We start from the raw sequence: 25,044 nt of genomic DNA, 5'->3' as shown, positions 1-25,044 counted from the left end.
TGGTACTTGTACCGTGTATTCTCCAATACTATAGTCTATACGATACTTGTACCGTGTATTCTCCACACTATAGTCTATCTGGTACTTGTACCGTGTATTCTCCACACTATAGTCTATCTGATACTTGTACCGTGTATTCTCCAATACTATAGTCTATCTGATACTTGTACCGTGTATTCTCCACACCGTAGTCTATCTGATACTTGTACCGTGTATTCTCCAATACTATAGTCTATACGATACTTGTACCGTGTATTCTCCACACTGTAGTCTATCTGGTACTTGTACCGTGTATTCTCCAATACTATAGTCTATCTGATACTTGTACCGTGTATTCTCCACACCGTAGTCTATCTGGTACTTGTACCGTGTATTCTCCAATACTATACTCTATACGATACTTGTACCGTGTATTCTCCACACTATAGTCTATCTGGTACTTGTACCGTGTATTCTCCACACTATAGTCTATCTGATACTTGTACCGTGTATTCTCCAATACTATAGTCTATACGATACTTGTACCGTGTATTCTCCACACTGTAGTCTATCTGGTACTTGTACCGTGTATTCTCCAATACTATAGTCTATCTGATACTTGTACCGTGTATTCTCCACACCGTAGTCTATCTGGTACTTGTACCGTGTATTCTCCACACTATAGTCTATCTGATACTTGTACCGTGTATTCTCCACACTATAGTCTATCTGGTACTTGTACCGTGTATTCTCCACACTATAGTCTATCTGATACTTGTACCGTGTATTCTCCACACTATAGTCTATCTGATACTTGTACCGTGTATTCTCCACACTATAGTCTATCTGGTACTTGTACCGTGTATTCTCCACACTATAGTCTATCTGGTACTTGTACCGTGTATTCTCCACACTATAGTCTATCTGATACTTGTACCGTGTATTCTCCAATACTATAGTCTATACGATACTTGTACCGTGTATTCTCCACACTATAGTCTATCTGATACTTGTACCGTGTATTCTCCACACTGTAGTCTATCTGATACTTGTACCGTGTATTCTCCACACTATAGTCTATCTGGTACTTGTACCGTGTATTCTCCAACACTATAGTCTATCTGATACTTGTACCGTGTATTCTCCAACACCATAGTCTATCTGATACTTGTACCGTGTATTCTCCACACTATAGTCTGTCTGATACTTGTACCGTGTATTCTGCAACACTATAGTCTATCTGATACTTGTACCATGTACTCTCCAACACTATAGTCTATCTGATACTTGTACCCTGTATTCTCCAACACTATAGTCTATCTGATACTTGTACCCTGTATTCTCCTCACTATAGTCTATCTGATACTTGTACCGTGTATTCTCCACACTATAGTCTATCTGATACTTGTACCGTGTATTCTCCAAAACTATAGTCTATCTGATACTTGTACCGTGTATTCTCCAACACTATAGTCTATCTGGTACTTGTACCGTGTAATCTCCACACTATAGTCTATATGGTACTTGTACCGTGTATTCTCCACACTATAGTCTAGCTGGTACTTGTACCGTGTATTCTCCAATACTATATTCTATCTGGTACTTGTACCGTGTATTCTCCAACACTGTAGTCTATCTGATACTTGTACCGTGTATTCTCCAACACTATAGTCTATCTGATACCTGTACCGTGTATTCTCCTCACTATAGTCTATCTGATACTTGTACCCTGTATTCTCCACACTATAGTCTATCTGATACTTGTACCGTGTATTCTCCACACTATAGTCTATCTGATACTTGTACCGTGTATTCTCCAACACTATACTCTATCTGATATTGTACCGTGTATTCTCCAACACTATAGTCTATCTGATACTTGTACCGTGTATTCTCCACACTATAGTCTATCTGATACTTGTACCGTGTATTCTCCAACACAATAGTCTATCTGATACTTGTACCGTGTATTCTCCAACACTATAGTCCATCTGATACTTTTACCATGTATTCTCCACACTATAGTCTAGCTGGTACTTGTAGCGAGTATGATAGTAATGCATGCTCACTGATGCTAACGCAGAGGGGGCACCTTAAATCTATTTGACAATGAATTCATTCTCACCACAGGCAATGGTCGATAAGGACTCTCCTCAAAGTGACCTCTTCACACAAACATAAGCGTAGGTTATTGGATGGAGCCAGCACTGGCCATGATACGGTAATGCCTGGCAGTCACATGGAGGTCAATGAAGACGCCATCCCAAGGTTCCGTCTTGCACATATATCATGGTCCAGTAGGCAATTCCCCAAATGAGAAGAGAAAGAAGCGGTGGTCGAGCGAAGGATATAATAGTCCCATATGTGCCAGAAATCTATTCAGTGCATTGTGACCGGTAATATTGATTCTTTCAGCCATGCTGCCTTGTACACAGGGAAAGAAAGATCCGAAATGAATACACATGTCACTGATGGAACAAAATATTGGTTAATAAAGGGAGAATATGCCTTTCACTTACTTTATGGGGCTCATCTGATTCTGGGAAGCATGGAAATTCGTTATCCTTATAATTAATATTGCACTTACAATAATACTGAAGTACTGGATAATACTGTACTTCGGTGTTATTCTGCCAATACTGAAGTGATCCTATGCAAAACGCATATTTGCAGTTCAATCTATACAGCTTAGAAATATCAGTCACCATGTCGAGATATTTAAATCTTGACCATAAATCAAGCTGATGTCATTTGCTAACTACATGTATTACTTTCTTTTCGCAGGCAATTATGATCTCGCTTTAGCATGTTGCAAATATAAAATTCATTAATCTTATGCATTACACATTACACTGGCATACACAACAAACTCGTCGTGAAAATTACAGTTTAATTAGTTATGACACCAGGTGTTCATCATAGATGGCGACTTGATGGTATATATGTATGACGGTAACCTGCCCTATTTTGCAGGTAATACTAACATAGCAGTACGACAGTAATTAAAGATAGATATATATTTCACATTTTAACGTGGGACCTTCTTTGGACTACATGTATTTAGAAAACGGACACTATGACATTTCTAGACGATTCCACGTTTTCTTTTTAATAGAAAGTAGTTATTTTTTTATCCATTTATGTTTAAAACTTGAACGTGCGGTAGTTTAAACTTCATGTTTTTGCAATCTCTGGGGCGAAATGTTTTTCCAGTACATCCAGTATCAAATGGCTTGTCTCTTACCTTCGACAGCTTATGTATCTTCAATCTGCATTCTCAGCAGGGAATCCATGCTGTCTTTTCTGGCGCTGAAAGGTTTGCGTTCACTCTGACATTTCCTACGATCTGATAACCATGATTCATTGCTGGCGGGAAGCCACTTGCCAAAGTGTGGGACAGGAAAAAACTCTCTGGAGTCTGTATTGAGGGATTGTACAATGTTCTCCATATATTTGTTTCGTTTGTTTGTAGTTTACCGCATCGCTCAGTTATATTCCAGCTATAAATTATATACCGGTCTTTATATAATCGAATATGGACCAGACAATCCAGTGGTTGCCATCACGAGCCTCGATCGACGCTTTTGGAATATGATGGCACATGTCAAACAAATCAGCGAACCTCTTACGACAAGTTGGGTTGAATGGGTTTAGACCAATTCTAACCCGGATTCTTGTACAAGCAAGTTTTTCCATACAAGCAACGGCGTATTCGCGGTTGTATTTACGACAAGCATAACCGAGACTGGTGTGAGTGAGTGGAATTTGCATCCGCAACATAACATTGTTGAAACAACATAGCGAAAGCGACAATACCTTTTCAATATCATAAGAAATCACTGCTAAAATTAGGGTCAACTGTACGATTACGACTTTATGTCCTTAGGAACCATTGTAAGGTAATGGTGATTCCAACTGAAACTGGTTTGGTCACGGGTTATTCACTTTGTTGTTTAACGCCACGCGCAGCAATATTCCAGCTAAATGGCGGCGGTCTGTAAATAATAATTGTCTGGACCAGACAATCCAATGATCAACATCATAAACATCGATCTACGCAATGTGTCAGTCAAGTCAGCGAGCCTGACCACCCGATCCCGCTAGTCGCCTCTTACGACAAGCATGGGTTGATGAACACAAAACAAGCATCATACGCGATCCTCAAGAAGCGGACTCATCTGTTGTAAATGCCCTACCATGGGAACTATAAACCATATTACATGTGTCTGTGTACTTATTAAGTTGTGTTGTTGAGGGATATTTCTTGAACAAATACGGGGCGGTGGGGTAGCCTAGTGGTTAAAGCGTTCTCTCGTCACGCCGAAGACTAGGGTTCGATTCCCCCTTGCGCAGTGTCAATAGGAAAGTGGAAAGTGTCAATAGGAAAAATCTGACAAATATTGCTGAAATGAAAGAAGGGGTGGTCCGATCTTGGGACAGCATGGACCACGACTTTCTAACTTCTTTGATCAGTAGTATGCCCCGCCGCATTGAAGCCTACATTGCTGCCCATGGTGACTTGACAAAATAGTAACTGTTCATCTGTCTTTGAATCTGGAGTGATGTTCTGCTAATATTCACATTTAATACGTGAGTAATGAGTGAAAAATTTTTTTTACAATCTTAAATTCTAAATAATTTCTGGTTGTACTGTATGTATGAATGGCATATAGGGTAATGTAAGTAGTTATATTACTTGAAACTCTATTTTCATGTTTCTGTTGCAGGCTTACCGCCGGAGTTGTACGCCATATGGGAGTCGTATCCATGGAGATTTGGGGCAGCCTTCTGTATACTTCGTCAGTCTGTGATGGAGATGACGTCATATGCGTCGGTCCTGACAATCACAGCCTTCACCGTTGAGCGTTACTTGGCCATTTGTCGTCCACTTCAGGCACACCGTATGGCGGGTCTGTCCCGATGTCTCCGGACCATCGTCGCCATCTGGGTTGTCTCCATCCTCGTGGCCCTCCCCTTCTCCATCCACACCCGCGTGTTCCACGAGCTGCACCACCCCATCACGAAAGAACCTATCCCAGAATCCCTCATCTGCAACATCCGGATTGAGTGGCGGGGACGGATGACGTACATGTTCCAGATCTCCACCTTCCTGTTCTTCGTCACTCCCGTCGCCGTCATCATCTGCCTCTACATCCTCATCGGCATCGCGCTCAGAAAGTCACAGTTAGGACGAAGAACGTCGGAAGAGTCAAAATACGGCAGTGGCAAACTTAGACCTCCATCACAGCCCAAAAGAGTTGTAATTCGTATGTTAGGTAAGTAGCAAGTGTTTTCTTTGTGAGTGAGGAAATTAATTATTTTATCTATATAGCATCGTTTTGTTTTACGCGCTAAGAAAGCTCGAAGTGATGTAAAACCTAGACGTTCACCACTCCTTGACTATGGTTAAAGTGTGACTCGGTCCCTGGTGCGCCTAAGGGACATAATTCTGCATATTAAATCGACAGTGATGCATTAGCCGACTCAGTTACAGATATGACGAGTAAACGGGGCACATGCCGCTCAATTATTCATAGTTTTATACGCAAAATATTAATATATCATAATATTGCAAACAAATTATAGATCTCATTGGAAAGAGTCGTAAGAAGTCAAATTTCTACTGACTAAATATGTGAATCCTTTAGCTGTATGCCTGGTTCCTTTGATTGATCTACTTCGTTATTCCTGCCCTGCTGTGCGTGGTGAATGCTATGACCACGGCGACGCTATGTCCCAGTGTCCCCGCAGTGATGTCGCAGCCCATCCAACGTCTCTACTCCCGGTAATGACGTGGTTGTAAAGCCCGGAACGCCTTCACAGGGCAATTACAAACTGACAAATAACCCGTCAAGAAGGAATAAAGAAATAATTTGTTAAGGCAAGGGATCAGCGGAACATGAAAGCTAATACCAAGTGTAGCTGGTGACTTGTTAGTGGCGAAGTATCATTACAGTACTTCCCTCGTATCATACGCTTCTTGTCCCTCTTCTTTTCTTTATTGATGAAGTAAGCAGTTCATATAAATCAATATTTTTATGCAGTCTTGCATTTCAAAAGGCGGTTCGGTGAGGGTAGGCTAGTGGTTAAAGCGCTCACGCGTCACGCCGAAGACCCGAGTTCGATTCGCCACATGGGCACAATGTGTGCAACCCATGTCTGGTTTCCCCCGCGGCGATATTGCTGGAATATTGCTACAAGTGGTGTAAAACTAAACAGACTCACTCACTCACTTTCAAAAAGGACACAGAAACCATTAAAATAAACAAAAACAAACATAAAAAAAACAAAAAACAAAAAGAAAACAAAAACGAACAAACCCCCCAAAAACAAGACACAAACAAAACAAACCAACAACAACAACAACAAACAAACCATTAAAACAGCAACAATCACAGCATATTTATATTTCTATAATCTATTCTTTGCAACCTAGAAATTCACATCTTCTCGAACGCCTGTAATCATCACTCTTGGAGGGGCGGTGGGGTAGCCTAATGGTTAAAACGCTCCCTCGTCACGCCGAAGACCCAGGTTCGATTCCCCACATGTGTGAAGCCCATTTATGGTGTCCTCCGCCGTGATATTGCTGGAATATTGTTAAAAGCGGCGTAAAACCACCCCTCACTCTTGTGATACTGATTCATGAACACTTAAGCCAAGATTTTCTGAATGTGGAAAAGGTTTTGTCCTTGTATGTACACGTACTTTCGTCCATCTCGTCTTTCTTTGTGAGTCATGTTATTTTGTAATTAGTGACAAAAGGTTACCAAGCAGTACACAAACGCTTGTAAACTTCAACGTAACATTGGGATTTCCTTTCTGCACACGATATTGGTGAAAATTACCAGTGAGAGCTGATGAATAGTCATTCCATTAAAGTTAAAATAGCCCTGTAATGTTTACCTCGTTTCAGGATTAATAATCGTAACCTTTAAATGTCGTTTACACATGGATTAGATATTTATTTTATCTCATTAGAAATCTATCATCGCTTGTTTACTCACGGTGGACAAAAAGCGTAAATAGAAAGTGAAAATAGAAACGACAGGCCCGTTAAGGAATCTTACAACGTAACTCTTTGTGCAACATGTGCCAAGTCAAGATCATAACAGCTTCTCCCAGGAATAGCTCGAATAAACATCCAGGGAATTGGACATAAAACACAGTCATGACGGAAATGTGTGAAGCAAGGACTAAATACACGTGGGTGTGCTAATGGCCTTTTAAGATCCAAGAGAACGTTGCTGTGGAGGTCATGTTCGGTGATGATTACAACGTTGACGTTGATGACGTTCAGACAGAGCTTATGACACTCGTAAACACTTGAGGAAACTATTCCCATGCATAAAGTGGTTGGATAGAAGATGCTATGATGCTGCTTCTCATACGAAGTCTCATCAAGAACACTGTCTGGATGCAATTACAGATATATGATGTAGATGTTTATGGTCGATTCTGATGGATTGTTTACCATGAGCTTTGCTGCTTAGTCTGTAAAACTTTCCTGTGAGAAAGAAATCATTCTTTTTGCCATGCGCCCGTCATGTTAGTAGTTCGTTGGTTTATCATTGAACTGCCTTACTCAGGAATATACTCCAGCTTTATGGCGGCGGTCTGTAAATCGAGTCTTGACCTGACATTCCTGTGATCAACAGCATGAGCATCGATCTGCGCATTTGGGATACGATGACATGTGTCAACCAAGTCAGCGAGTCTGACCACCCGATCCCGTTATTCTCCTCCTACAACAAGGATTGGTTACTGAAGACCAATTCTAACCCGGATTTTCTCGGGTCTTGAAGATATTAAGATTTATTAAAATGTTCCAACGTTATTGTCAGAGTATAACATAACAATATAATACGTGTTTGTGTAGGGTGTCTGTATGTGCCTTTGTATGCTTGTGGTGGTGCACCTATTATGTAAATATGTGTGTATGTGTTTGTGTCTTGGAACGATACTGGTGATATGACCCCAAATTTGAGATTCGAAGCTGAAGCTAGTTGCATGCTTTTGAACGATCCATTGGGTAGGAGACGCTCACTTCATCATCAGCTAGAGCCATCACTATTTGATGCTAATTCATAAACACAGTGTATAGTCATACTATACTCATTGTATAATCGAATTCTTACAATGGACCAAACGAAATCGTACAATGGACAAAATGACTTCGACTATACAATGATATGACGGCAACAGCCAAGTTCTCTCAGCCAGTAATTAAAGGGTCATTTTTAATTTTGTACATCTGTATATCAAAACATTAAAATGAACGTGCCGGTTTTTGTTGATATCCAGTACATTTTGTTATCATTAAGGAAGCACATGTTATTCAAAATAAACTCAATAACCCGAGAAAGCTACAAAGACGTCATTTTCCTTATTCTTATCACTACCCACAATGGTTTCTGGAAGATAGTGTTATCAGGAGGTAATGGCTGCTGAAAATTGCATTTAAAACGAAGATAGACAAAACATCATTACGGTGTATAAAACCTCATTACCAGATATTTTAAGCAGTGTTGAACATTAAAAGCTTTTAATGAAGGACGTTGCTCCTCCGAAATTTAATTCAAGTCCTAAAGAGCGTACTTAGTAATTTAATTCGTGATCAGATGAAAAGTACTAAGACAACTCTATGACGTAAACCAATGAGAGTCTAAATCTGGAGATCTTCATGTCAGGAGTAGAGGGTTATTAAGAACAGGCACCCTGTTGGGATTCGGGGAAGGAGAGCCTCCAGTATCTCATGTTGACTCAAGAAGACCAGAGTCTGTAACTTAGCGTGAATAGAGCTCTGTCTAGATATACCAGTGACTGACTGAATGAATGAAATCTATTCTTGAGTTTGAGTTGAGAAAGGAGGGAATGAATGGTTACAGATGTAAGAATGACTAAATCCAACAACTGGCTCCGCACCTACACCCCTACATTCTAGAGGTGATTTGGTATTATACGGGATCACAACGATGTAGCCTCAGTTGTGTTTCAATGGCTTAAACCATCCTCTGATCGTGGTTTTTATTTGCCCCTGTGGGATTCCTGGTCCATTACCTGTATCAATCCAAGAGGGTTCCACTAGTGGGAATCATGTAACATATGATTTCATGTCACATTAAGCTGCTCAGTGATTACAACTGAAATAATATCCAAAAAACTATTTAACAATAGCCCTCTTAACATGTAGAATCTAACGAAAAAAGCCTACCCTTTCAGAGATTGAAAAGTTGATCGATAATTTCCCACAGGAATCTTCAGAATGGAATGAAAAAGCCTGACAGAAGCACACATTGCAATGCAATTGATTGGCAGATAAATATTACTGATAGGTTAATACAATGCACCAACGATTGGAAAGTAAACTCATTATCCTTGTTTCAGTTGCTGTAACCGTGGCCTTTATTCTGTGCTGGGCGCCTTTCCACTCACAGAGGTTGATGGTTTTGTACGTCTCCATGTGGACTCCATTGTTGATGAAAGTGCAGAGTACTCTCTTTTACATCTCAGGTAGGTAGGCCACATCAAAGAAAAACAATAATGTACATGATGTATTCCGATTCGCCTTTCCATCTACCTGATCTAAATAACAATGGCTCGTCACTCTCCTTATCCACTGCGGAACATTTTACCTGAATGACGATGACGAGAAAACTGAAGTTTGAAAATCAAAATCAGTTCCTAAAACTATCGGCAGATCACTAGGATCACTGGATCGTCAGGTCGATCACTGGTTTGTCTGGTCAGAACTCGACGTTTCTAGGCCGTTGTTGTATGCCATTGTTCCGATCCGCAAAGCGCTCGTAGTGCTAGGACATTCGTATATCTATGCTAACCTTGGGAGTTACGACAGGTTGTATCGTTGCTTTGTGGATCGGGATCCAGCTGTACTACTGTGTGGCACTAAGCATCAAACAAACTATACTATGCAACGTGTGTGAGTAGCAAATAGTACAGGTGGAGCAGGACAAGGCTATCCGTTTGGCGAACACCGCGTAGTGTGTTCAGTGAACCATTCCTATAAACTTTCACCAGTGCTTTACGGGTGATGCCGTTACGACCATTTGATGTTCACTATGTTTAAACTGTGTTTTCACATATGTCCTGAGAAAACCCAAGTTGTGCAAACAAATATATCTTTCACATATATTTAAACCTTGTTTTGAGGCAGATATTGAAACCATATCCAAGTAAAGGTGCATCATGGCCACCCTCCTCAGTCCGTGAGGCTACCTTGTAAGGTTGATTAACCTATACGAATACTTTCCTTCTTACTATTTGTCTTTTACTGGCTTTTATGTTATTTGATAAAAACATACCCTTTGATGTGACGTTAATATAGTTTTATGAAATATCGCGTGTATGAAGGTTAACAGCTGAGGGGCATGCAGCGCACATCTTTAATAAAAAACTGGCACCATCTGGCACTATTTGAACCGCATAATATTAAACTTAAAATATTCTTTTATGATTGTATGATTTTTTATGGAAATGGCTTGTCTGTTTTATTATTTAATTAATATTAAGTCGAAAATATTCACTGTGCATTATGTATGAGATATTATGATTCAACTGCGAACACGATACTTAGTATCCGATGACCTTCAATATGAGAATACTACATCTATTTGATAAAAATTAAATTTCAGAGTGTCAAATACTCAGTAAATCGGATAAATATTAATTGTTCGTCTCTTTCTTTATCGTGTTCCTGATTTGTTGCAGGTGTCCTGTACTTCGTGAGCTGCACCGTTAACCCAATCCTGTACAACGTCATCTCACGCCGATACAGATGTGCATTCAAGGAGACAATCTGCTTCTGCTATTACAAACGTGGGACATTCTCCTACACCAGCAGTGTCCTGAGAGGCAACTCAGAGAGACCACTGAAACAACCAACGGTTATTAAAAGGGATTCTAACTCAACATTCCACAACAGGAACTCGCTGTCACATCCAGTGGTCAACGGGAACGTTCCCGAAATCCTTAAAACCAAGTTGCTTGATGATTCGTTTGATAGTAAAGCTAGTCGCTTGTCAAGAATCAATGGCGTGAACGATGTAAATACTTGCAAGACCTGTGGCGATCGCCAAAATGGTTATATGACATCGGAAGGGACAGCGCTGTTGACAAAGGGATTTTGTGCTCTGCAACAGTCTCCATTAAATGATGTTTTAAAAGGTAACGGATCAGTTGTCTAGCAGGATTCTGACCTCTTGTATCAACTGTCCGTCTTTTGAAAGAGATATATAGTGAGACATGAGAGTTTCAACATTCCAAATAATCCGAAGGATCCAACACAAAAGGTTTTCGGTTGTTGACCTTTGTTGAATGTGTCCTTGACATATCCACCAGCCTGATTGACCTAATCGATTCTGAAATGTCTCTTCGCTGGTTTTCTCATTTAAAAGTGGCTGTTTTTTTGTGATAACTGACTGGAATTGGGAATTCATTGTCACGTAGATTGCATCACGTAAGTAGAATGTGCTGGTATGGTACTGATTCATGGTGATGCTGTGACAACCATTAAGCCATTTCCCCCTTGTCCAGCTGTTAAGTGTGGACGCCGTGCTCGAAGAGGATCTACGCTTCCCACTACCACACTGTGTGAACCTGGGATTCTGCTCCTGGAATATTTTTACGTGGGGAATGACCTCGATCCGACGAAAAATCTTCATGACTTAGATAAAAAAAACTAGACAAGCCTCATAACGGGATATCGAGTCCCGAGGACATAAAGCAAAGAAAAACAACTTCGTATTATTGAAATACATGTACCCTACCTTTGTCCTTCGTGGATTCTCAGGTGATTTTAACCATTACCCCTAATAATTTTAAGCCCATCTTCTGTCAGAAATAGCAATTTTAAACATTATTCCTTTTGACATATAGAGTTGAGATTATCAACTGACTTCTTCCAATGCAATGTTAGTACTTCATCTTTATCATTGATTCTACAGCTTCTTGAATGCCACTCTAATATATCACCCCTATGATGTGTGCTGTATTTACTTCTGGCTGTCGTGCAAGGCTGTTTTACTTTAAACTGGGAGAACCAAATTAAAAGGCATGTATTCATGTTCAAAATCAGTGTGGGAAAGTTTATCTTCGTCAAACCGTTTTCTCCATATCCTGCTCAAATCAAGACATTATCACAGTAAAAATGAAGAATATTTTGCATTGAAATATTATACAACGTTACAACCATGGCCCCAACTGGAACTAGAATTGGCCCTAGCTTTGCTGGGTAGATGTAACTTAAAGGGTCGTGGGTAGAGGGTCAGCGACGTGATTCAGTGCATATGAGTTCATCACTCACTGGGTGTGTCATCCAGATTGAATATTTACAGATTTTCATCATGTAGTAACGGGCGAAGAGTTGAAAGTAGCAGCCCCAAAATGTAACCATGGGCTGTGTAAATAACCTTATACTTGTGCTTTGTTGATTTGTTTGACATATTGTACAGTTTATTCCAAGGTAAAATATTGTTCAACTGATCACTGTTTCACTTCTATTTCATCTTCCCTGTAACAATATTCAAAACAGCATTGGAACATTACAGTAATACTCATTCTCAACAATTTATAGTAATATTCATATTAGGAGCAGTAGGGTAGCCCAGTGGTTAAAGCGTTCGCTCATCACGTCGAAGACCCGAGTTCGATTTGCCATATTTCTACAAAGTGTGATGCCCATTGCTGATGTATCCCGCAGTGATATTGCTCTAAAATTTTTAAAAGCAGTGTAAAATCGTACTTACACACAAGCAATATTTACGTATATCATTTTCTCAAATACAATTAGGAATCATGAACTATAAATATTAGTACTAAGAATAATGACACGTGTTGACAAATAGACCGTATACATCTCCACAAAACGTGTACATATGTTACAACTGGCATATGCGGCACACATAAATATGGCGTCATTCGTGATTCTGACACGGTCAAGGAAGGTTGCTTTCTCTCTGTGGACCATCGATTCTGTCACTCTTATTGAGGTTCGTGCACGAGTCTTATTGAGGTTCACGAAACAATGCATCGATTTGCAACTCCTCATCGCGATACATACGATTCGTTACATTAAAAGTTACTCTGCGCACATTCATTCTGGTATTGAGGAATGAAAATAAGTATTTAATGTTAGAATTTCAGAATGACATCATAATATGAAGAGGTTATCACACGTTAGATACACGTAGTCTTCACCCGAAAAATATGTGCAACATGTACAAGTCAAAATATAAGGAGTTGCATCGCCAATCATTTTTGTGACTTATACATGAGATCTAGAAATGTGTTGTCCACATGCTTACCACGAAACCTTCGGAAAGCTTCACTGAGACCCTGAATGTTGAAGAATCGGATGATGGCATATATCTGTAATGGCCAACGGTAATACAACACACATGCTGCAACATATTCCCTGTATATAATCTGTGGGGTCAGTGAGTGCCCTAGAACCTCTGGTCAGGTTACCTAGTCTTAGTGCTAAGAGTTAAGCTACCTATTACGGGCTATCTTCATCCATAATAGGTCTGGTCAGGGGGTAAATCACACTGACAGTAGGGAAATCCTCCCATTAGCACTAACGATGCTACTGAAGGACGCTAACTGTGCTTCTATATAGGGACTGATGTTGTTGGCCAGGGAACGCCGACCAAAGGACAGCAAAAGTAATTATCATGAGCGATTTACTACCGAATCGGAATCTATACAAAACCAATTTCGGGTGACACAAATAAATTATTGTCTAGGCTCTGGTTTATTTACATTTCTGTGCTGTTTCGCAACACTTTTTGATCTACTGAGTACACAGACCAGACTAAGCCTGTTTCCAAGTTGGAAAAAAGTATTTATAACCAATATTGTACTACTTATTTCTTATTTAATACCAAAAAAAGATGTATATGGCGGCATATGCTGGAAGAATGTTTTCGGATATTCATCGTTCAGAAATGTATCTTGAAATGCAGCTTTGTTCTATTTCATAGATGAGCAACTCACATATATTTTGACAAGGGTCATTGTCAAGTGACGTATTGGAAATTTGTTTTTTGTAGGAAAAGGTAGCATATGTTTTTTGCTTTCTTAGACTTTAACATTATTAATCATTTCTATTTGAAGCAAAATATGCAATCATTCTTTTTGTATGTAATTGTCTGTCCAACACAGAATATATCATGGACAAACCATCCATGCACACTATTGAGATACTTCAAGATGAAAAGTTTTTAAATCATATCAAGTGCGTTTTATAAGTTAAATTGGAATGGGATGTTGCGATCGTTCACCCAGACACTAATGTTTCATTTCAATCAAGACGTGATTTGCAATCCTTCAAATAACCTTCACAACGTGTGTATTTGGCTTGTTGGGTTAGACCATGATGAACGATACTAGGAAACTGACAGTAAGTTAATTTGATGGGATGATTTGTTAGGTGAAGGGACCTCCATTCATGGGTGATAACAACACTATTTGTCAAGAATGGTTAACGAGAGAGGAATGGCCGGTTATATTGCTAAGTGAGAAGGATCAGATCTACCGGTTCAAGGGGCTGAAAGGCGTCTTATAATAGCCTCTTGCATGAATTGAACGGAGGCGTGATTGTAGGAAAATATATGTGTAAATAATATGAACAAAATGTGAGTTATTGAGACAGTGGAATAAAAGTTAGCAACTTTTATCTAAGTCACTGAAACATTTGAGAATATTTGATTCAAAATCATTTTTTTGTGTGAAAAGTTTTAAGCAAAATAGAGAATAATTATACAGCCGCGAAACTTCCTTGGTAAGTAATGTGAAATAACGTCCAATTAAAAAAATGTAATAAGGATACACGTAAACAAGGACACGTTAGATGTATAACAATATGTTAGTGAGCTGGTTTAGTTTTACGCTGCACTCAACAATATCCCACCTACATGGCGGCGGTCTGTAAATAATCGAGTCTGGACCAGATAATCCAGTGATCAACAGCATGAGCATCGATCTGCACAATTGGGATACGATGACATGTGTCATAGAGCCTGACCACCCGATCCCGTTAGTCGCCTCTTACAACAAGCATGGGTTACTGAAGACCAATTCTAAGCCAGATCTTCACGGGTTATCACAATATGTATTCAACAGACCGCCTTATGTAACGTCACAAACAACGGTATGAGCGCATGTAATCTACTGCTGAATGTTTCATCGGGCAACCTGTTGAGTTGAGACCCATTTAAAGGACCGTCCTTTGGGCATCCTCATCGTTGAGTTAATGGAACGTCTCAATACGTCATGCCACTATTCACAACCGCCGAGTGTCATCAAGCTAATGGAATAACACGAACGCGAGGTGGCCGTGTGCTTCCATTGCCACAGGAACATGAGGGCATCATTTTTGTATGTGTTTCACGTAAGCACCAAATTCTGAACATGGGTCGGTCGGTCGGGGACACACACACACACACACACACACACACACACCCTAAAAAACCCCCATCAAAATAAACAAAAAAAACCTTAATAAATACATAAATTATCTGAATAATGTTCTTGATTCTCATTTATTGTAATTCCTATTACAATTTCTCGCGTTCATTGGACCTGTGGCAGCGAGTGATTAAAACCTAAACGTTATATATAATAAGGCGGTTTGAGGTTCGAGTCGGCGGTGTTGGGATGAAAAAAATGTTTTTGTGGGGGTCGGCAATATAATTAGAAGGGTCGGCCGGGCGATAAGAAACACTAAAAATGCTGCCCTTATTTTGTCCACGCGTGACAACGGATCCACAAAGGGTGCTGGATCCGTGTCACCCATCTCGGAAACAGGCACCAAACTACCGCGACCACATCCAAGGGAACGGGTAATTAACCCAAACACATCATACTTAAACTTCCGATTACGTGCAGAGCAATTATTGAAGGGTGAATGTTAGACATTGGCTACTCTATTTTACTCAAATAAACTATCTAAATTATACTATCAAGAACGCCTTTGTATTCCCATCATTACAGGACAAAGTAAACACTATTACGTTGTTTGCACAAATACATGTTTAATATTAACAAATAAAGGAAAACCGGAGAGAATGATTTGATAACATTTGGTTTCACGGTACACAAACCATCTACAGATTTGAAAATAGAAACAAATCACAATTAAATACACAATAAATAAATGAAGAGCACAAAGCAAGTGACATTAAAGAGACGGTAAATAGACCATTGACAAGTTGATATTTTTGATATACCCATTGCAAGTTTTAATCTGTTTAAGCAATCCCAGAATATACAGAAAATAAGCGTTCGTAACGCAACATGTATGGGCTGTCCCAGTTCACATATTGGTATATAACACGTTCTTGGGGGAAAAAGGACAAAGTAAAAGAAAACGAGATTGTCAGTCACACATCTACACAATTTAAGGCGGGGCGGTGGGGTAGCCTAATGGTTATATCGTCCGCTCGTCACGCCGAAGACCCGGTTCGAATCCCCGCATGGGTACAATGTGTGAAGACCATTTCTGGTGTCCCAAGCCGTGATATTACTGAAATAGTGCTAAAAGCGGCGTAAAACCATACTCACTCACTTGCTCATCACTCGTGGATATTGATTCATCAACATATGGCATGGTGATTTCGTACAATCGACTTTGGTTGTAGCAATTCCTGTATCACCAAAGCACAAGTAATATAACTAACGTATGTTGATTTGTTTTTTAACATTTTAATGTCTTACTGTTGAGCAAGAACGTAGGTGTTGGCTGATGTAGACAGACATATTTATTTCGATATAAGTCCTCCAGGCCAAAATACCCTTTGGTGTCTAAAGGGAACAACACCTTATTGTAGATATATATCGAATGTTAACTGCTAACTTGTCTAGACATATTAACTTCAAAAGAAATATGAGTGTGTTAAATGACATTGTATAGATAGCTCATCAACAGTAAGTAGACTATTAACATATCTCTGTAATTAAGACAAGTGTTATTTGTTCTATTCAGTCCTCTTCAACTTGGATATTTGGCCAGTGGAAAATGGGGAGAAAGTAGCTTTCTCGCGAGTCATTGGTTTCTTTTGTTGTGTAATTTTTGAGTAACGTTATACAGGACTATACATACTCAGATTTGGGCAAGAAAATCCAGTGATGGACATCAATTAACTCAACAGTATAACATAACATCACCGGATCTGACGAACTGATCCAGTTAAAACAGGGTAGAGTGAGTGATGTATTGTAACGGGTTGATTTCCAAGCTGGAGGAGCCGTGTGTACTTCGGGTAGCCTAGTGGTTAAAGCGTTCGCTCGCCACGCCGAAGACCCTGGTTCGATTCCCTACATGGGTGGACAATTTGTGAAGACCATTTCTGGTATCCCCAGAAAAGCTAAAAGGGGCGTAAATCCATACTCACTAACTCACCAACTCACTATTTTCATGGTTGTACATGTTTAAGACCTCTTTGCATGACATTTTGTTTATGACGGAAGCCATCGCTGGGCCAGGGTACCATTTTGCCGTCATCTTGTTTCATCAATATTTGATAGAGATTCGTAAACACATGCATATGGTATTTGGAAATCTTAGATGTGATTAGAGGGACGGCAAATTCTGTTTACCTTAAATGCTATCGTATTACCCCTTTTCTGACGTTTCCATTTTATGTTTGCACGTTCTCGGATGATGAAGTTATCTCCCGATCATTACTTTAGAATGACATTTCGACAAAAACATGTTGCTGATAATAATGACCCTTTTGGACTTGGAGTTCACAGTTACAAAATATGAAAAAATACGTCTGCAGGTGGCATTGGTGTATCTAATGTAAAATGGATTATGACTGAAGGTCACTGCACGTTCAGGGTCAATACTACATAACATGTATTGAATAACCAATTGAGTGAATGGCAGAAGAGGTCATCTGCTATCTTGTGTCAGTGTTATATAGTAATTCAATGGGACTACATGGCAGTTCCTGATTACAACTATTCAACGTTCGTTAAGCGACATGTCATATTCATGACAACGTTACAAAACCAGTCAGTGAAAGTGGCCAGTAGGAGACATGCTGTGATCACATGGGCGCATTAATGAACACACTATATTCAGATTGTATCGGGGCTCACGGACGGCTGGATTTAGGTAAGTCAACATTACTAAGCATCGTTTATGACAGAGGCATACACACATTTGATTACTAAATAGTTTATTGTTCCATGGGGATGCATGTATGCATGTTTGTGTGTATGTGCGTGTCTGTGAATGTGTGTATGCATGCGTTTGCGCGAGAGCGCGTGTATGTGTTTGTTTGCGTGTTTTTGTGCATGTGTGTGTCAATGCATGTGTGTGTTATGCATGAGTGTATGTGTACTCGTGTATGCATGTTTGTGTGTGTGTATGTGTGTATCTGTGTTTGTATAACCATATGGGACGGTGGGGTAGCCTAGTGGTTAAAGCGTTGGCTCGTCACGCCGAAGACCCGGGTTCGAATCCCCACATGGGTACAATGTGTGAAGCCCATTTCTGGTGTCCCCCGCCGTGATGTTGCTGGAAAATTGCTAAAAGCGGCGTAAAACCAAACTCAGTCAATCAGTCAGTATAACCATATCTTTCAGAAATATCTAGAAGAACACAGTTTGTACCCTCTTTTGCTCCTCAAACACACAGTGTTAAAATCATTCATTTCAGTTTCTGCCTTTAAGAGAAACATCGTGAGACGCTCTAACTCGTGTAATGTTAATTGGACCGTTGACATAAGTCAAGAACAGCGATGAATTCACAAATACGTAGTTTGATGAACACTCAAATGCAAACAACACGCACATTGTTATAAGCTTGTTTTATGAGGGTCGAGATATAAAAAGAATGAGATAATGAGTTGGGTCCGATATCCTGATAGTTAATCAATTATAGCCACGGAATGACTGTGATGAAACCCTCCAAATCTGATGTGATACTGACATGATGGAAAAGGGCAATTACCCAGATTTGTAAGATACGTGTGTAAAAAATGTATAAAACCGAAGTATGCGAGGAAAACGTGTACTTGAAGATTGCTCCAGTAAATTACCAGCACAGCGAATATGCCTGTAATGTGAGATACTGTATCTGACCAGGCATAAACCTAGCGATTATAGGACCATCGATCTATGCCTTAACCACGCCGTTCTAGTACCACGGATGAGAGTCGGAGTTCACCGGTGGTAAACATTCCTTGTGCTGTTCACCAAACTAAACAGCAGTGGTCAGCGATCCACGATTGAGTGCTATGTCCTTCATACCCTCGTGTATTACCCTCGTGTATCACAGGTGGTCACAAGTGGTCAGCTATTTTTGTATTTTACGAAGACCGTGAGATCTGAATGAGAGGCATGCACACATGCATAAACTGACAAGAACGTATACAGCCATGTGTGCTGGTGAACACAAACGGGGCAAAGGTTATGTAATGGTGCTGTTTGTGATATTTGATGGTGATGTTTGTGATATTTGATGGTGATGTTTGTGATATTTGATGGTGATGCACCCATGTTTGATGGTGAACACAAACGGGAGAAAGATTATTTGATGGTGATGTTTGTGATATTTGATGGTGTTGTTTGTGATGATATTTGATGGTGATGTTTGTGGTATTTGATGGTGATGTTTGTGATATTTAATGGTGATGTTTGTGATATTTGATGGTGTTGTTTGTGATGATATTTGATGGTGATGTTTGTGATATTTGATGGTGATGTTTGTGATATTTGATGGTGTTGTTTGTGATGATATTTGATGGTGATGTTTGTGGTATTTGATGGTGGTGTTTGTGATGATATGTGATGGTGATGTTTGTGATATTTGATGGTGGTGTTTGTGATATTTGATGGTGATGAAGGTATACACCCATGTTTGATGGTGAACACAAACGGGAGAAAGGTTATTTGATGGTGATGTTTGTGATATTTGATGGTGATGTTTGTGATATTTGATGGTGTTGTTTGTGATGATATTTGATGGTGATGTTTGTGATATTTGATGGTGGTGTTTGTGATATTTGATGGTGATGAATGAATACACCCATGTTTGATGGTGAACACAAATGGGAGAAAGGTTATTTGAATGTGATGTTTGTGATATTTGATGGTGATGTTGGTGATATTTGATGGTGTTGTTTGTGATGATGTTTGATGGTGATGTTTGTGATATTTGATGGTGTTGTTTGTGATGATATTTGATGGTGATGTTTGTGATATTTGATTGTGATGAATGAATACACCCATGTTTGATAGTGAACACAAATGGGAGAAAGGTTATTTGATGGTGATGTTTGTGATACCTCTATCATATTTTGGTCATGTTTTCCCTCTCTGTCATATGCGTACGTTACAATATGTCACCTTGCATCATAATTTATGCATGGTACGTCCCTGCGTATATTCTGTTCCTGTGTGTCAGACATGTACTACCCGTGAAAATCCGGGTTAGAATTTGTCTTCACCCTCCCATATGCTTGTCGTAAAAGGCCACTAACGGGATTGGGTGGTCAGGCTCGCTGACTTGGTTGACACATGGCATCGTACCAACCAACCAACCAACCAACCAACCAACCAATCATACATTTACCATATATTCCCGTGCATCATACGTACATGTATATGATATGTTAACCAGTTTTACATGTACCGGGGGGGTATACCATTTGTTCCTGTGTGTTATATGTTCCCGTGTATCACATATGTATCATATGTTCCAGTGATTTTACAGGTAAACAGTTGACATGCCTTTGCATGTGTTTGCAAGGGTGCCACCGGTGTGGAAGGATGCGCTCCAAAGCCACGAGTACATGATAATGTTTCGTAATAACCCTTGCGCAACATAAGGTCAATATTGTGCAGCCGAATCTTCTTACGATTATGGAAAAGATTTTGTAGCTTTTATTTACAGTTTTAGAACGCCACCCTCTGATTACATGGCGGGTCCGCGACCTAGAATCTTTCTCTTGTGTCAAAGAAATCAATCAAGTTCTTGAAATCAAGTTATATCAACGGGAAGTTTCTTCGTGTTGTGTTCATTGCGAGGTATAATAAAATGCAACTTGTAAGCCATGATTCGTGGGCAGGTAATCCGATCAGCAGTTGGCAGCATCTGCTCTGACAAGAGTACTAAAACATAATGAGATGCATTTGAATTTTTTCCTGCGAGGGAAATTGTGTTTAATAATTGTTAAAACCTGAACATAATTTAATTTGATACAAGCTGAAGGCACATTTCTAAAAACGTTACAAACAGGAGTACGATTATATTTGAATTTTGAATGAGAAAAAGTCAATATTATCAACAAGGGAGAATGAAATTGTCACAGGAACCCGTCGGTTAATCCGAAAAAAGGTTGACTGAGGGTTTTTTCAGGTCGCATTCCTATAGTTGAGCTACGTAACAATGTAATGACGTGGTTAATGTAGATGGAAGATTCCTTTGAGGCAGGTCGTAGAAGGTTACCACTTTTGTAAAACCCACTTGAACGGTTTTGGCGCTGATAGAACGATCATTGTAACTAGGGTCAATCTGGGAATCGAACCCATGTCCAACAGGTCTTGGCACCACAATGAGTGAGTGAATGAGTTTACTTACAGCTATATGGCGGCAGCCTGTAAATCATCGAACCTGGATCCAGGGATCAACAGCATGAATACGATGACATGTGTCAACCCAGTCAGCGAGCCTGACCACCCGAACCCGTTAGTCGCCTCTTACAACAAGCATGGGTTACTGAAGATCAATTCTAACAGGGATCTTCACGGGTCCTGGAACCACAGAGGCTGGCGGGTTAGCTCGGTAGTAATAGCGTTCGCTCGTCCAGTTGAAGGCACGGGTTCAATTCCCACATGGGTACTCATTTCATGGGTCTGCCTCCGTATTATTGCTGAAATATTTGCTAAAAGCGACGACAATAATGCTGTTTTAAGACAGTGCTATACCCTGTGTACATTGTTCACTAAGGATGTTTACCTGTATCATAAATTGTAGCTATGTAATGTTAAGGACGAATTGCTTGTTTTTTGAATTGGTGCTATGCCATTTTCTGTTTGTAATGAGTGAGTGAGTGAGTTAATATTTAACGTCACATCGGCAATATTTCAGCCATATCGTGACGAGAACATATGTGACATTGAAATGGAATAGATGTATATATAAAAACCTGTCGACGAAGGACAGTAAAACAACTAGAATATCACAATTACAACTAAAACTAGTGTGGAAAATTAAAACTAATAGCAGAATTTGGACAATACAATATAAAAAACTGGCTATAGATCGCCAACAATTGATTCTGTTTGTAAATAGTAATGTAATGAATATATATACTCGATTGGACATTGTGATTAAAATGTCCATGTATGCAGACTTGGTCTCGTTGTTATATGGCTGAGATAATGCCGATGCGCCGTAAAACTCAACTCAACTGTACCTCGTGTAACAATGTTTCATATGATATACATTGTACCTGTAGAGTTACCGAGGGGTGAGGTGAGGTGAGGTGAGGTGAGGTGAGGTGAGGTGAGGTGAAGTGGGGTTTAACGTCGCACTTACGAATACATGTATTTCGCTCATATGACGACGTGCATGCATGTATATGTATGGCTGCTTGTACTAGCCCAGACTTAAGCTGGTTTTATAACCCGTGACCCAGGTTAGAATATTGATCTTCAGTAACCCATGCTTTTCGTACGTTTCGATGTAGATTCTTACATCGCTATCAAGAATCGTTATCGTTATAAGAATCTACATCAAAATGTCGCTTAATGCAATAAACAAGAAGTAGTTATCCATAAAGTTGTATGTTTCATTTTTGACTCACCAACTTCCGATCAAACAATTAGGATGATGTTGTACAGCTGAGCAATTCTGATGCTAAGATACAGTGCTATGGTAAAGTGGACAGTTGCACACAAAACTTGATGTGGATATATGTTCATGGAAGTGTAGGAGTTCAGATGGTCCCTTTGGTGGACGTCTCTCGGGTAGAAGGGATCACGATTATCAGATGCCGATGGTCCGACATAAACTACTCTAAAATCGGACTTTGGGACAAAACCTGTTCATCCTTATGTATTATTTTAGTTTCTAGTGAAAAGTTCAATAATCAGACTTTAAAAAATATTCTACCATTCACGACACAGGATGTTATACATTCAAAATATGCATTTGTTGAGTCTGTTGTGTTTTATTGTCGTTAATCTTATTCACACAAAACGCTCATGTTTTAAACTCAGATACATTTGTCGTCCGGATGACCTAAACGCACCCTTGTACATTTTACCCTCTCCAATGAGTACGAGCTTACTTTTCATTTTGTAAAAACAATAGTGCAAAAAATGATATTATGAGATGTAAGAAATTGGAAACTGACCTTTAAGATCGTGTTTTTTCTTATGTCCTGGATGTGTAATTGGGCTGAGATTTCAGTGTTTTGCTTCTATGTAATGGCCATCTAACTTTCAGATCTGTCACTGTGATGTGCCTGTATTACTTCACAAAACAGAAGGGCAAGATGGTAGGCGTACTACATGCACGACGAGCGGGGAACGACATCGAGATGCTACCGATGCTCTACGGATGCTGGATCACGTTACAGCTGACAAGGAAAGATGTACGACGTACCTGCGTAGGCGATAGACATGTTCTTGACTCGTCAACGCATACAAGCCACGGCTTTTATAGAATGTACTTTACACGTATATTTTGTCGAGTGAAGTGCACTGATCTGAGCACTTTACTGTACGAGAGGCTGTTGACTTCCATCAGATTCCCATTGTATATATGTGTTTTGAGCCTTTATATGCATTCCTATATCGCTTGGAGTCTGTTTCTGGTTATTCGATTCTCCTTTGAATTGTATGCAATAAAGAGGGACTCCAGTCACACATTGCCACATTGGCGCTGTCGTAAATGAAAACAACAAAAACGCATTTCCATAGTTATAAGGCGATTCTAATTTCCAGGTCCATCATAAGTGTGTGTTTATGAATCAGTTTCAAACAATGATGATACAATGTGTAAGAGAACAGGTGAGTGCATGCTTTATAACTTGTGGCACATGTCATAAACACATGCGTAGGCAAGTCAACTATTCACCTTATACACGAGGACACTGTGTTACTGGTCCTAAAAGGTAATTGCATCAAACATTCTTTTATGTAGTAATGGACCAAATTTGGAAACGTCATTCAAACAGGTACCGCCAGTGAACATCATCGATCTCTCAAGCACCATGCTGTTTATTCAGTAACCATAGTCAGATGCAAGATACAAAATACGGAATAAATTCCTGACTTATAGTGAGCGAGTTTAGTTTTACGTCGCTTTTAACAATATTTCAGAAATATCAATGAGGTCCTTAATTATTACAGAAACGAACACTGATTACGTGAGATGATGTCCTCTAAAACGTTTAAGAAAGTCAAAGCTCTCTTTGAATTTAGTTTTGGTAGAAAGGGCAGGCTCGAGTGTACGTCAACAGTTGTCAAATGACGACACCAAACACTACGGCTCCAGTGCTGGATACAAAGGGCAAGTTGATTATTATTATTTGGCAGTGTGTGACTATTATTATTTGGTTTATTGTGTAACAATGTTCCAAGGGTAGAGGGGCGGTGGGGTAGCCTGGTGGTTAAAGCGTTCGCTCGTCACGCTGAAAACCCGGGTTCGATTCCCCACATGGGTACTATGTGTGAAGCTCATTTCTGGTGTCCCCCGCCTTGATATTGCTGGAATATTGCTAAAAGCGGCGTAAAACTAAGCTCACTCACTCACGGACTCCAGGTGTAGAACATTGCACAAGCGATATTCAGTGAGGGCTGGTTGTGTGTTATTTTTAGACTCGAACTGGATTTAAACAGAAAGATCTAGAAAGTGCTGTAAGGAGATTATACCAGAATCATCAGCTTTAGAGTAGAATTTCCTAGCATCTTTTTCTTAGGGATATAAGGGCTTAAGTCTCATCTCACATTACACATCAAGCCATAGGAAGACAAGCGTTGTCTTTGCCTATTCTATAGCCTGGGATACTCCGCTTTAGACTTTTT

The 25,044-nt window shown here is 39.8% G+C and overlaps 1 protein-coding gene across 1 annotated transcript in view; it reads left to right on the top strand.

Moving 5' to 3' along the window:
• The window catches only part of LOC124287650 (neuropeptides capa receptor-like), a 39,108-nt gene extending 26,630 nt beyond the window's left edge, over positions 1–12,478 (top strand). Inside the window, exons 2-4 of the mRNA XM_046724153.1 lie at positions 4,707–5,255; positions 9,367–9,492; positions 10,708–12,478. Coding sequence (XP_046580109.1) covers positions 4,707–5,255; positions 9,367–9,492; positions 10,708–11,183 — 1,151 coding nt within the window. The 3' untranslated portion in view covers positions 11,184–12,478. The remainder of the gene's footprint in view (positions 1–4,706; positions 5,256–9,366; positions 9,493–10,707) is intronic.
• Positions 12,479–25,044: the final 12,566 nt, after the last annotated feature.

Source organism: Haliotis rubra, unplaced genomic scaffold (genome assembly GCF_003918875.1).
Source record: "Haliotis rubra isolate DU_JTF1 unplaced genomic scaffold, ASM391887v1 Scf403, whole genome shotgun sequence".
NCBI classification, from domain to species: Eukaryota; Metazoa; Mollusca; class Gastropoda; order Lepetellida; family Haliotidae; genus Haliotis; species Haliotis rubra.
Note: the sequence above shows the minus strand (reverse complement) of the source record. Positions and strands in the feature narration are given on the sequence as shown.